The 12,735-nt window shown below is 45.4% G+C and overlaps 1 protein-coding gene across 6 annotated transcripts in view; it reads right to left on the minus strand.

Moving 5' to 3' along the window:
• ABCC5 (ATP binding cassette subfamily C member 5) overlaps positions 1-12,735 on the minus strand; it is a 108,088-nt gene that overhangs the window by 41,306 nt on the left and 54,047 nt on the right. For all 6 annotated transcript variants that reach the window (XM_081234780.1, XM_081234782.1, XM_081234777.1 and 3 more), the window contains 5 exons: positions 8,490-8,846; positions 4,820-4,891; positions 2,496-2,620; positions 2,304-2,376; positions 249-452 (listed from right to left, as the gene is read on the minus strand). In XM_081234780.1, the coding sequence (XP_081090906.1) occupies positions 249-452; positions 2,304-2,376; positions 2,496-2,620; positions 4,820-4,891; positions 8,490-8,846 (831 nt within the window). The remainder of the gene's footprint in view (positions 1-248; positions 453-2,303; positions 2,377-2,495; positions 2,621-4,819; positions 4,892-8,489; positions 8,847-12,735) is intronic.

Here is a 12,735-nt window from a genome sequence, read left to right on the forward strand (position 1 = left end):
CTCTCAGCCCTTTTACTTACTGATTTACATGCAGAAGCTAACATGCTCCAAGGATCTCTGATTCAGATGGCCATCTGATATAACAAGCTTTATTAGTACAATGGGACAGGGGGCTATTTGCTGAGGAAGTGAACACTCATGATTCCAGGGACCTCTAGGAGCCCCACAAAGATACCTGGACCAAGCCCACCTCCCTGTTTCTGATTTCCCAAGCCAAGGTGGGGAGCCTGGGGAAGGAAGCACCATACCTGTAACTGGTGGGTAATGAACAGAACCGTCTTCGACTTGAGGTGCTTCTGGATAGCACTGTTGAAGATGTGGTTGCCCACGTGGGCATCTAAGGCACTGAGGGGGTCATCCAGGATGTAGATGTCTCGGTCACTATACAAGGCCCGGGCGAGGCTGATCCTCTGGCGCTGCCCACCACTCAGGTTGGCTCCGCGCTCGCCAATCTACAGGAGCCCAGAAAGCACGGGAAGCCTCCAGCTCAAGTCCAGAACAATGCTCAGTGATCACCCCAGTCACCTCACCTCTCCTCCACCCAAACCAGCTTCTTCTCTTCACTTCTTCACTCTTCACTTCCCCACCTGGATGAAGTGCTGCCATGTCTTCCAGAGCCCCCACAGAACTGGGGGGGCATCAGCCCGGATGGCTCCTCCCCTCCCACCACCATCTGGTTCCTAACCAATCCTGTATCTGAGCCTCGCCACGCCTTCTTGATGCCCCGCTATAATCCATTCTCCCTGGGCAGAAAGACCTTTCCAAAACACAAAGCTGACCATGTCCCGCCCTTGCTTAGTCCTAAAGAACATAATCTAAGCCCCCAAATATGGCAGACAAAGCAGGCCCTTTACCACCTGGCTTCCCAGCAACTCTGTCAATCCCCCTTCCATACCCTGGGATCTGAGCATTTTCAATTGTGTGTCTATTATGAACACACACCACCACTGTCATGCCTTCTCCTGTACTGTGTCTGCTCAGTTCTGGTGTCCTCTCCTCTGTGAAGCCTCCCCTCCCCCTCTCCACTAACACCCAAAAGAAAGGGGACTCTTTCATCAGCCTATTTTGTGCCTATTTGTCGGGATGTCTCTCTCGATTGGAAGCTTTTTGAGGACACAGACTATTGTCCTTTTCTTTTATATTCCCAGTGCCCCCAGCAGCTTCTACACATGCAGTCGGCATATAACAAGCACTTAATAAATGTTACTAAAAAAACAAATGAAAAAAAATCAATTGTCAAACAGTAACTGGCTCTGTATTTTTAAAAAATCTTATCCTTAAAAAAATTCAATTAATTCAGAGGTTTTCAAATAGGAACATGTATGAGAATTACCTGCAGGGCTTGTTAAAACATACTGTGGAGCCCCACCCTTAGAGTCTTGGATTCAGTAGGTCTCGGGTGTGGCTGAGAATCTGCAGTGATGCTGCCGATCTGCTGCTAATCAGGGGAACAGGATCTGAGAACCAGTACTAATCAAACCATTCAAATCTGGTTTGAGGGCTTAAGCTGAAGTCAGCTGAATAAAAGAGTCAGCCCCAGAGACCTCCAGGGCAGGTCATGGGAGGTGAGTGTCAACACTGAAGGCACTAGCCAGCCAGTTCCAAAAACAAGCCTCTGGGAACTGTCCCAGGGCAGAGAAGCAAAGAAAGGCGGGTTTGTGCTAAGGACTCTTTATTTCTAGAGGGAGAGGCCTCTCTAGAGACCATATGTGAGTAAGGAAGTTGGCAGAATGAAGTTCAGGGGAAGAAACTCAACAGGCACATGCTTGACTTTGGTTTTAAAAACGAATAGGGTAGAGGGCTTCCCTGGTGGCGCAGTGGTTGAGAGTCCGCCTGCCGATGCAGGCGACATGGGTTCGTGCCCCGGTCCGGGAGGATCCCACATGCTGCGGAGCGGCTAGACCCGTGAGCCATGGCCACTGAGCCTGCGTGTCCAGAGCCTGTGCTCCGCAACGGGAGAGGCCACAACAGTGAGAGGCCCATGCACCGCAAAAAAAAATAAAATAAAATAAAAATGAATAGGGTAGAAAACATGAATTCTGAACCAACAGTGGGATTTTGTTTAAAATCCACATGACATGAAATATTTATATGCTTAAAACAGGTAGTGTTGATATTCCTGCCCTAAGGACCAAATGCTTTCCTAACATAAAGTCCCAGAGAAAGTAAAACTCCCGTGTAGGTTCTTCTCCCATGCATTTAAGATGCACTCCTAGGAGGTGGCTCTGGCATAGCCCTGTCACCTATCTTCCAGAATCCTCTCTGCTAAACACCCTGGCCCACCAGGGACAGAAGACTTGTACCTCCGTCAGGTCACTGTTGGGAAGGATAGCCAGGTCAGGCCTCAGGCAGCAGCTGTTCAGCACAGAGTTGTATCTGAAGGACACAAAGAGACCCAGCATCAGGGACACGGTTGGGGTAGAGCCTGCTGACTCGGGCTGCCTGTGTCTCACACAGCCAAGTTGAAAGCATGACAGAAACCAAACATTCCTTGCCTTTCTTCATCAAATTCCTTCCCAAAGAGGATGTTGTCTCTCAGAGTGGCATTGAGGATCCAGGCCTGCTGCGCCACATAAGCGAAGGTTCCATTGACTGCAATGCTGCCCTCTAGAAGTGACATCTAGGGAAAGAGACACCATCTAATGGCATCACAATGCAAAACCATCACCCTAAGCCAGCAGAACCCCCGACATTCCACAATGAAGTTGAAAATCTTGGCAATTTCCCTGGATGCTTTTTGAACCCAAATCTGGACCTCACCTTTGTTCCACAGAGAGCAAAGCTACAGCAGTAGCTACAGCGGTCAAGAAAATCAAAGTTCTCCTTGCTTACGTGTGATGGGAGCCCAGCATAACCCATGATTTGAATGAACAAATACTTCATTCAGCAACCCATAAGCTACTTTATTATCCTTTTTTCCTAACTGAAAACTGTTCTAATTGAAGGAAGCACAAGCAGAAGGCCCCTGCAGAATTCCCCTGGGGAGTATGCTGTAAAGATTTAGAGCTAGTCCCTGCCTCAAGATAAGCGCAGGTCAACTCATCCACAGAATTAATACAGGCTGTTGGCTACGTCAGCTACTTCTGTAAAATGAGGACCAGAGGGGAAAAAAATTCCAGTCAGACATCACCTAGTATTACTGAGTATCTACACAATGATGACAGACCCTCCCCTCCAACATGAAAAGACTACATGATGATGAGCCATGTGCTTAGAATTGTGTTTTCAGTTGCAGTGGTCGACATGAATCTATTTACCCATTTTATGCTCTTTCAGTGTTCCTTGTGGAACTAACAGTAAACGTTTGTCTTGGGTTAGGAATGCTATAGCATGAAACGGTTTCATTAACCAATCTGAACATACAAGTTTGCCCTCTCAAACATGGCAATGTACAGTGTACACACACAGGCCATAACACAGTACCACAGCTGCCCCCAAACAGGTTAAGTACACTGATAATGCACTCAAGTGTTCAGAAACCCCCTGAGGGTCTAACTGTGGAAATCCAGCTCCCTCGGCTGCTACAGTACAAACACCCCACATTGCAGACCGCCAACAAAGAGTTACACTCTAAAGAAGCAGGGCTGACGGGTATTCCCAGACTCTCTGTCAGAGAGAAGGCTGTCAGGATTTGATCCAGAAGCAAAGACCCACTCATTTTTCAATTTAACTGCTGCCCACTAACCCTCCTTCCCCTTCACTCCACCTGTGTCTCTCATCACTAGCCCTGAAATCTGGCTGATGATCAGAAATTACATAGGAGGTCTTTGGCTTTTTACGAAGACCACTGGCTGAGCCCAACCACTGTACAGCCTCATAAAGCAGAAGCCGGTGTGGGTGGGAAGCTGCACCTCCAGATGATTTGAATATAGGCTTCCTCAGACCACCCCAGGCACCACTGCTCCAGAGGAGAGCCACAACTCCACCAACTGTGACAGTGACGCTGAACAGGACCAAATATTCCACAGACTGGATGCTACAAAACAATCTTCCCCAGCCCCTTCTCCCATTTGTCTAATTTCCTCAATATGGAAAAATGACTCAGAGGACTTCATCCATCAGGAGGAATAACCTTAAGTTTATCCTCATCTCAACCAACAAGTCAAGCTAGTTTAATCCAAATGCTGACAGCCCTCTTCCGGGCCCTCTGAGCACTATTCACTCACTGCCCTGTGCTGTGCTTGTGTGTCTAGAAGGCCTAGCGCCCCAATCAGACCATGGACACTCCTTTTTTTTTTTTTTGGGCAGCGCTGTGTGGCATGCGGGATCTTAATTCTGCGACCAGGGATCAAACCCACGCCCCCTGCAGTGGGAGCATGGAGTCTTAACCACTGGACCTCCAGGGAAGTCCCAGACCATGGACTCCTTGAGGGCATAATTCTTTCAATGGTTAGGCTGAAAACAGAGTGGGTCTTTACTTCTAGATCAAATCTTGAAGGCTCTCTCTCTAACAGGGAGGCTGGTGAGGCTGGTCCATTTGTTGGCAGTCTGCAGTTTGTCCATCCCTTACCTCTGACATTTCCCAACACACTGTCCGGCATACCTATGGCACTCAGTAAATACATGCTGAATAAAAGAAGGCAAGAGAAACAAATGACTCCAGCTGGGTATCACTCAGTCATTCAGCCCCCTTCCAGATACAGTGCTGTTGTTAAGGGGTAGGAAAGGCAGGGGGCAGGGTATGATACAGACCTAGGGTCATTTTGTTTCCACCTTTCCTGACTCTCTTCAGGAAATAAGTTCATTTTTCCTGAGACTCTGGCTAAGCAGAATCCAGAGAAAGAAGCAGAAAATGCCAAGGACAATAACAAAATCTTACCTGGCCTAAAATGGATGAAATGAGAGAGGTTTTTCCACTTCCCACACTGCCACAGATTCCAACCAGTTTACCCTGGACAAAGCACACGAGAGAGGAAGGTCATTAAAGCACTACTGACCATTCATCTCTAGGACTTCGGATTTCTTTGAAGAAAAAAATGTTAACGACAGTCCATCACTATGGGAATGTCATCCTGAGGACCCAGCAAGTCACTTACCTCTTTTCTCCCTCATCAGCCACCCACGTCATAGGGTTTCTGTGGGGATGCACTGAGGTAACAGATGTGTAAGCCTTTTGGAAAAATTAAATATGTGACAGACATTAAGGTATCCCACATCACTCTTAGAAAGGCCTACCCCCTTTCCTACTTTGTTGGTAACCCATGCTTTTTGATAACTTGTTTATTTTTATTGTTGTTTTTGGAAGAGAGGACAGGACTCTTGAAAATTACTTGATTTTCATTTTATTTTATATGATTTTTTTCTCCAGGGTCTATAAATCATTTTCATAAAAATTATGTGCACTGTGCACTGTTGTTTCCATTTTTCTACAAAACACCTCCAAGAATCTGAGGGCGTATTTTTACCATAAATCCCACATGAAAGTGGAAAACCAAGCCTGTGATTAACTGAATATCCTCAGGCAAAATGATGAGTTCTCCATGGGCAGTGTTAAACGTTTTCAAGAACAGACAGGTGATTTTAACAGGGCCACTTGTTCAGCAACACTCTGTTGCCTCAAGACTGGCAGTGAGGAGAGGCATGGAGAGTGGAGGTGTGGAAAGAGCGTGGATTCTGGAGGCAGACAGGTCTTGATTTGAATCCCAGCTCCACCAGCACTTGCCAACTGTGTGGACTTGGTCTTATTACTTAAACGAATACTGTCTTTCTAACTGAGCTTTGAGCAACTTGGAAGGAGCCATCCTTGCAGGACCAAACACAGTGTCTGGTACTTAATAAAAGTATATTGGACAAAGTTTTTGACATGGTTCAGGGGGTTGAAAGATTACAGCCCAGTCATGATGAGGAGACCAAGTCACAGGCTCAGACTCTGCTCAGGTCGGTCAGGTTAACACAGAGAAAACGCTGTTCCGATGACTAAATGGTGACTAAATATGTCAACAATAAAGTAAGTGCCTGGGGCACAGAAGACATCAGGCAAATATTAACTTCCCACCTCTTCTCTAAAGAGGGGGGCTGGGGGAATTGTGGTATCTCTTCAAATAGCTAAAGGTCTGTCATGTGAACGTGGACTGTAAAGGGCACAAGGAGGATCAATAGATAGAAAGGAGAAGAGTAAATTTCAGCTGATTACAAGGAATAATCCTCTAATAGAGCTGATTAGCAATGTGATATAGTTGCCTCAATCAAGATAATCGTTATTAAATAAGGAGCCTGCTGTTAAAAGTTAATTGAAGTCTGGACTTCCCCGGTGGCCCAGTGGTTAAGAATCTGCCTGCCAATGCAGGGGACAGGGGTTCGAGCCCTGGTCCAGGAAGATCCCACATGCTGCGGAGCAACTAAGCCTGTGCGCCACAACTACTGAGCCTGCGCTCTAGAACCCGCGAGCCACAACTACTGAGCCCGTGTGCCGCAACTACTGAAGCCCGTGAGCCTAGAGCCCATGCTCTGCAACAAGAGAAGCCACCATAATGAGGCCCGTGCACCGCAACGAAGAGGAGTAGCCCCCGCTCGCCACAACTAGAGAAAGCTCTTGTGCAGCAGTGAAGACCCAACACAGCCAAAAATTAATTAATTAATTTTTTAAAAAAGTTAATTGTGGTTAAGAAAACTGACTTGTGTGCCCTCCAATGATGAACCATGCTAGTTGTTTCAGGTGGTCTCATAGAGGACCATCTTCCCCCGCTCTTGTCTCTAGCTTCCAAGAGCTGGGAGCTTTTTGTTTTCCCTTTAGTCCAGCTCTGGATCTGTGTAACAGGCCTCACACCACATTAGAACCCCCTAAGCCCACTTCCAATTAAGTAGATGAACATTCCTTACCACCTCCATTACTACCACCCTTGGTCCAGAAAACTCTTAGGTTTTTCCTTCGTTCTTCTCACTTCCCTCCTTGTTTCCCTACACACTCTTCTGAATCCAGAAGCTAGAATTCATACGTAAGTCAGATCACATCACTCTTCTCCTCCAAACCCTCTAACGGCTTCTCTATCCATTCAGAGTAAAGCAGAAATCATTCCAGGAGGCTCTGGCACCCCAAGCCTCTCTGCCCTCAGCACCCTCCCCTCTCTCCCATGCTCACTCTGCTCTTGTGACAGGCACACTGCACACTCGGGGCCTTCATGCTTCTGTTCCCTCTGCCTGAATGCTCTCCTTCCTCCACATATCCATATGGCTCGCTCCTTCAAGTCTTTGCTCAAATACAGGCATACCTTGGACATATTGTGGGTCTGCTTCCAGACCACCACAGTAAAGCAAACGTCGCAATGAAGCGAGTCACACGCATGTTTTGGTTTCCCGTTGTATACATAAGTCATGTTTACGCTACACTTTAGTCTACTAAATGTGCAATTACATTATGTCTAAGAAAAACAATGTAAATACCAATTTAAAAACACTTTATTACTAAAAAATGCTAACCATCATCTGAGTCTTTAATGAGTCATCATCTTTTTGCTGGTGGAGGGTTTGAAATATTTTGAGAATTACCAAAACGTGACGGAGACATGAAGTAAGCAAATGCTGACAGAAAAATGCCAACAGGCTTGCTTGATGCAGGGTTGCCAGAAGCCTTCAATTTGTAACAAATGCATTATGCCTGTTATTACTTTTTTTTTTCTTTTTTTGGCTGGGCCGCATGGCACGTGGGATATTAGTTTAAGTGAGGCCTTCCCTTAAGAGGCCTATTTAAACTGACCACACCTGCTCCCCGCCCAGCAAGCACTCTATCCCCTTTCTTCGTAGCCCTTTTACTTGTTTACTATCTATCTTTGCTCAGAAGAAGGTAAACTCCAGGAGGGCAGGGATTTTGGCCTATTTGGTTTTTCGCTGCTCTATCGACAACTCTATAACAGTGCCTGGCAGGGAGCTGGCACTCAAAAATGGAATGAGTAGATATATATACACCTGGGACCCTCTGGATGCTGCAGCCCTCAACATGGCACTGGCTCCCAGTCATATTCTGTATTTTAAAAGCCTTGAACCTGAAGTGTCTATGGCAGCCACTCTCTATAGGAGGACCTATGGGAGACTCTAGTCCTGTGTTACCTGGGCTGTGACATCATATACCATAACGATCCTTTACTTACATTAAAAAATAAAGTTACAATAGAATTGCTGAGCACAGCATCACTGAGAGTACCTATTATATGTCAGGTTCCGTGCTATGCACAGCCCAGTGCTAATAAGAAGCTCACACAGAGTTACAATAACTAGAAATAATTATTACAGCTCACATACAACTAAATCAAATCTATTCAGGGCAAAATTGTGGAAAACCCGCTCGAATGCTTCATTTCCTTGCTTATAAAATGAGTATCTCATGAGAGCAGTTGTTATTCATTTCTATTGTTAAATGCCTAAATATCCCTTCTAGAGGTGGAACTGGCCAGATTTGCTCTTTAGTTCAAAACCACTCCCAGAGAGAAAGCCTTTTGCTAAAAGGACTGGCAGCTGCCTACCCCTGCCAGAACAGACACCTGGTAGATGGTTACCTCTTCAATTTCCAAGTCGATGCTGTACAGCGTCCTCTGCAGGCGGAGGTTCCCCAGGTGGGTGTGCTTGCCCTCTTCCTCCTCAGGACTGGGCCGCTCGTCACTGTCCAGGAGGAGGTGGCCCTTCTGCTCTGCCAGCACTGCCTGATGCTCAGTGGGCTGCAGCTGCCTCACCTTCTCTTTCTTGCCCCTGGCAGCCCTCTTGTCTTTTTTCGTTTTGGGGGTCAGCTTGGGTGAGTTCTGGAGACTGGAGTGGGAGGAGTCCCATGCCAAGGTGGCATTTTTCATCTCTATCGTGATGTGAGGGCTGGCTGGTTTTTTCTTTATCATGTGAACCTCTTCCATTAGAAACAAACTCTGATAGGAGTTGTGAGAGAGGTGCAAAGATGAGACACTGGATCAAGACCAGGGAGACAAGCCTAGGGCGTACACTCACGAAGCAAAACACATCAGGCTATACAGTGGAAGGAAGCTGAAGGGCAAAAGGTAGCTCATTAGTGTAGCCCAGCCTCAGGCCCACGGAGAGGTCAGGGGAGTGTGGGGACACCCTCAGGATGGACAGGGGCCTACTTAACTGGCCCAACACTCGACGCTACCAGTTACATGCTAAACGACTCTTTCCTTTTCCACCAGTCTAATGTGGACCAAGGGCTATTTAACTGACTGGTCTGCAGCCCCTGTTCTCACTCATGAGTTGCTGAGTAGCAGGTAGTAAAATGCAAGCAGCAGAACCAAAGGGCGGGCACGCTGCTCTCCTGCCCAGACCCTCATCACTCTGTTTGCCTTCCAGACCACTCCTGCAGAACCCCCAAGCCTAGGCACTTCCCTCACGCACATGTCGGGAGGAGAGGCACAGCTGAGATTGTGACCAGGCCTAGCTCGCTCCGGTTAGAAAGGAGTACCTAAGGTTTTACTGACGGCGGAGTACATCTTCTCGCCAACAAGTTCTCATATCTTCCAAGTCCTGCCTCGGAACTTGTGAGAATTCAAAGAAAGGGCTTGCGTGGAAGGGAAGGGTATCTCCCTCAGAAACATCCTTGGGAAGAAAGAAAGACTCTTCCCTCCCACTCATTCCCCAAGTCCCACTGAGTTATATCAGGGGAAGAGAAATGGAATGCTTGAAAAGCTAAGTGTCTCTGAAATTAGATCTGAAACAGTGACCATAATAAACCTCTGCCCAGGACCAACATGTGCCCATGACTTTGAACCCACTTCTGACACCTCCCTTAACCCAGTGATCTTCCCTATAGGGCGCTATCCCGGTTGGATTCCCAGTACGATTAAAAATTTTTTTAAACATTAGAAAGTCTTTAGAGAAAAGATGATTTTTAATGGAAGGACAACTTGCTTAGTTACCGAGAACCCCTAACTATTTTAAATTTTGCAGGTGCTATTAAATGTACCATATAATCCCCTCGCCTAAGAGCAAGCTCTTTCTCCTAAATCCTAAACTCCTAAGCTTGCTCTTTGCATCCCTAAATTGCCAGGTCTCCTATCCATTCCCAATCCCTGATCTTCCCAGAAATGTCATGTTTCTAAATCTCCTAGATAATCTTCACTCTTGGTCAACCTTTAAAAAAAAGTAGTTTTTTTTTTAAAGTTCAGTTTTCTGAAAAGAGCCATTGGTTTCATTTGTTCAGAGCCTTCCTGAGAGACTGGGCTGAGAATAACATGCCAAATATTCTGCCCACCTTCACAGAGTGAAACCATATGCTGACGGAATTCCTATCACTTCTCTCTCCTAAAGAGTTACTAAATGGGTCTTGTAGGCCTCATGCACTGTAAAAACTACGCTAGTGCCTCTGGCTTGCACAGCTCGTCCACACTTTCCCTTCCCACAGGCTCCCTGCAGCCCTGCACTCCTCCCAGGAGGATTTCAGCTTCAGGTCACTCTGCCTGGACATGCTGAGGCACACAAGCGCCCCACACACCTCAATTTATATCTACTTGGATTTGCACCTGCCAGGACAACAGAATCTTGGAGATACATAAACCATAAACCTCAACTTTACATCAAAACACTACTCTCGCTCACTGAAGCAATCAAATCAGAATGTATCTTTTGAGCAGAAGAGGAGACTGACTACTCATAGGGCTGCCAGATAAAATACAGGATGCCTAGTTAAATTTTGATTCCAGATAAATAATGAATAGACTTTTAGTATAAGTACATCTCATGCAGTTATTAAATGGGTGGCCTGTGTTTTCATTTGCTAAACCTGGCAACACTATACTGGTGACTGTCTTAGAAAAGTTAGAAGGTGGCTTCTCACTGCCTTTTCTAAAGTTATCATCCTCCCAGAAGTGGAGGCGGTGGTGGGGGGGGGGGAGGAGACTGCCAAGAGGAATTAGCTAGAGTGCGACTCATTCTCATGAGGCATACAACAGAGCTGGGGGTGATGTTGCTTCTATTATTAACTCTGAAGCTTCCTGGATAGAGGAAGGATCTATAGCGTGAAAAGCCACCTGCTAAAACAGGTTCTCACTAGTAAGTGAAAAGAAGAGAGCTCTCGAGAAATAAGGGGGTTGGGGTGGTGTGTGAACAAATCTGTACTATAAATTCCTATTCCTTCGTCCAAAATACCACCAAAGCCATTCACTAAAAAGGGCAGAGAAACAAATAGGAGGAAAAATTTATGCTCGAAACGTCGGCCTTAGGGGTGGACATTCTGCTTATCACAGATAATTTCAACTGATCTATCTTCAAGTTCACAGACTTTCCTTTGTCACCTGTATTCTGCTACTAAGTTCATCCAATATATTTTCAAATTTTGATTAATATATTTTCTTAGCTTAAAATTTTTTTATTTGGTTATTTTCTGTATCTTCTATTTCTCTCCTGAGACTTTCTACCTTTTCATTTCTAAGGTCTTTTTCTGATAATTCCAACATTTGGGTCATCTCAGTATCTAGACTTTCTTTGTATGCAGAGTAATGTTGGATTGTATCCTGGGCATTTTGAATATTATATTATGAGACTCTAGGTCTTGGTTAAATCCTATATAAAATGTTGCATTTTTCTTTTAGGAGGAAATTGATCCATCTAGGATGAGTTCTGGTCTGCTTCCTGTGGGCTATTAAAAAAAAGACAACAGGCCCCAAATGGAGTCACTTACGCTAAGCCCCACGTCACCAAACTGAGACTTAACTATAGTTTCCGCTCTCCCAGAAATGGAATATTAAACAAGTCAATCAGGAATCACCTGATCAGCACTAGTTAGGTAACCTGCCTGATAGACCCCTACCATCCCCTAAAGGAAAGTAACCTTGTAATAACCAATGCGATTTTCTGCCTAGAATAACTTCCTCGTTCCTGCTCCCTTCTACCTATAAAAGTCTTTCATTTTGTACAGCTCCTCAGAGTTCCTTCTAGTTGCTAGATTGGATGTTGCCCAATTCATGAATCGCTGAATAAAGCCAATAAGATTTTTTAAATTTACAAAAAAAAAATCTGCCTTCTTCAAAACTAGATATTGTGGGTTCTACAAAATAAGGCTCTGATTACAATTAGACCATTTCTTTTCACGTGGCTCTGGATCTTGGCCTTCTAGCAGCCAGGCTGGGGTGAGGGAGGGCTTAGGGCTAGGGTCAGGGGGCACATTCTTGAGGACTAGCTTTCTTGACCAAACAAAATTCACCTGGTTAACTTTAAACAAGTAAAATATAAATAAATCTTGGGAAGCTATTCTCCATGCTTCTTAAGAGGAAAACCCAATTTGTTTTCTCCTGAACACCTAAGGTGATGATATCAATCCCTCAAACACCTGAGCTTCAAGCCTTCAAGGTTCTGACCTTGCTTTTGTATTGCTCTCAGCAGCCAAGAAGAATTAGCAGGAGCTATTCTCTGCAGTGGCTTTGTCAAGAGAGTCCAGCCACACAAGTGCTGGACTTTTTTTTTTTTAAGTATTAACCACTTTCAAATATCTATCTCCCTCCACCCTCCCAAATATATCTACCTCTTGTATCACGTATTTGTATTATTCTGAAGGCACAAAAAACACAGTCAAGGCACAATCAACTAACCACCTGCAAGGAAAAAAAAAACCCTAATACATACTTAACTGCAGTTCTCAGTATGATCTAGTCTTATGACTATTCCCATGTCACTGAATTACCTGTATCATGAGTGGCAACCACAGGGCAGGGAAAAGAATCAAAAAGAGCTTATTTCTGACAGTATTTTGGTAGAGGTAGATGTAGATGTAGATCAAGGTGAGAAAAAGCTGACAGCCTCCTGATAATTCTA

Source organism: Mesoplodon bidens, assembly GCF_964165515.1.
Source record: "Mesoplodon bidens genome assembly, chromosome: 5".
NCBI classification, from domain to species: domain Eukaryota; kingdom Metazoa; phylum Chordata; class Mammalia; order Artiodactyla; family Ziphiidae; genus Mesoplodon; species Mesoplodon bidens.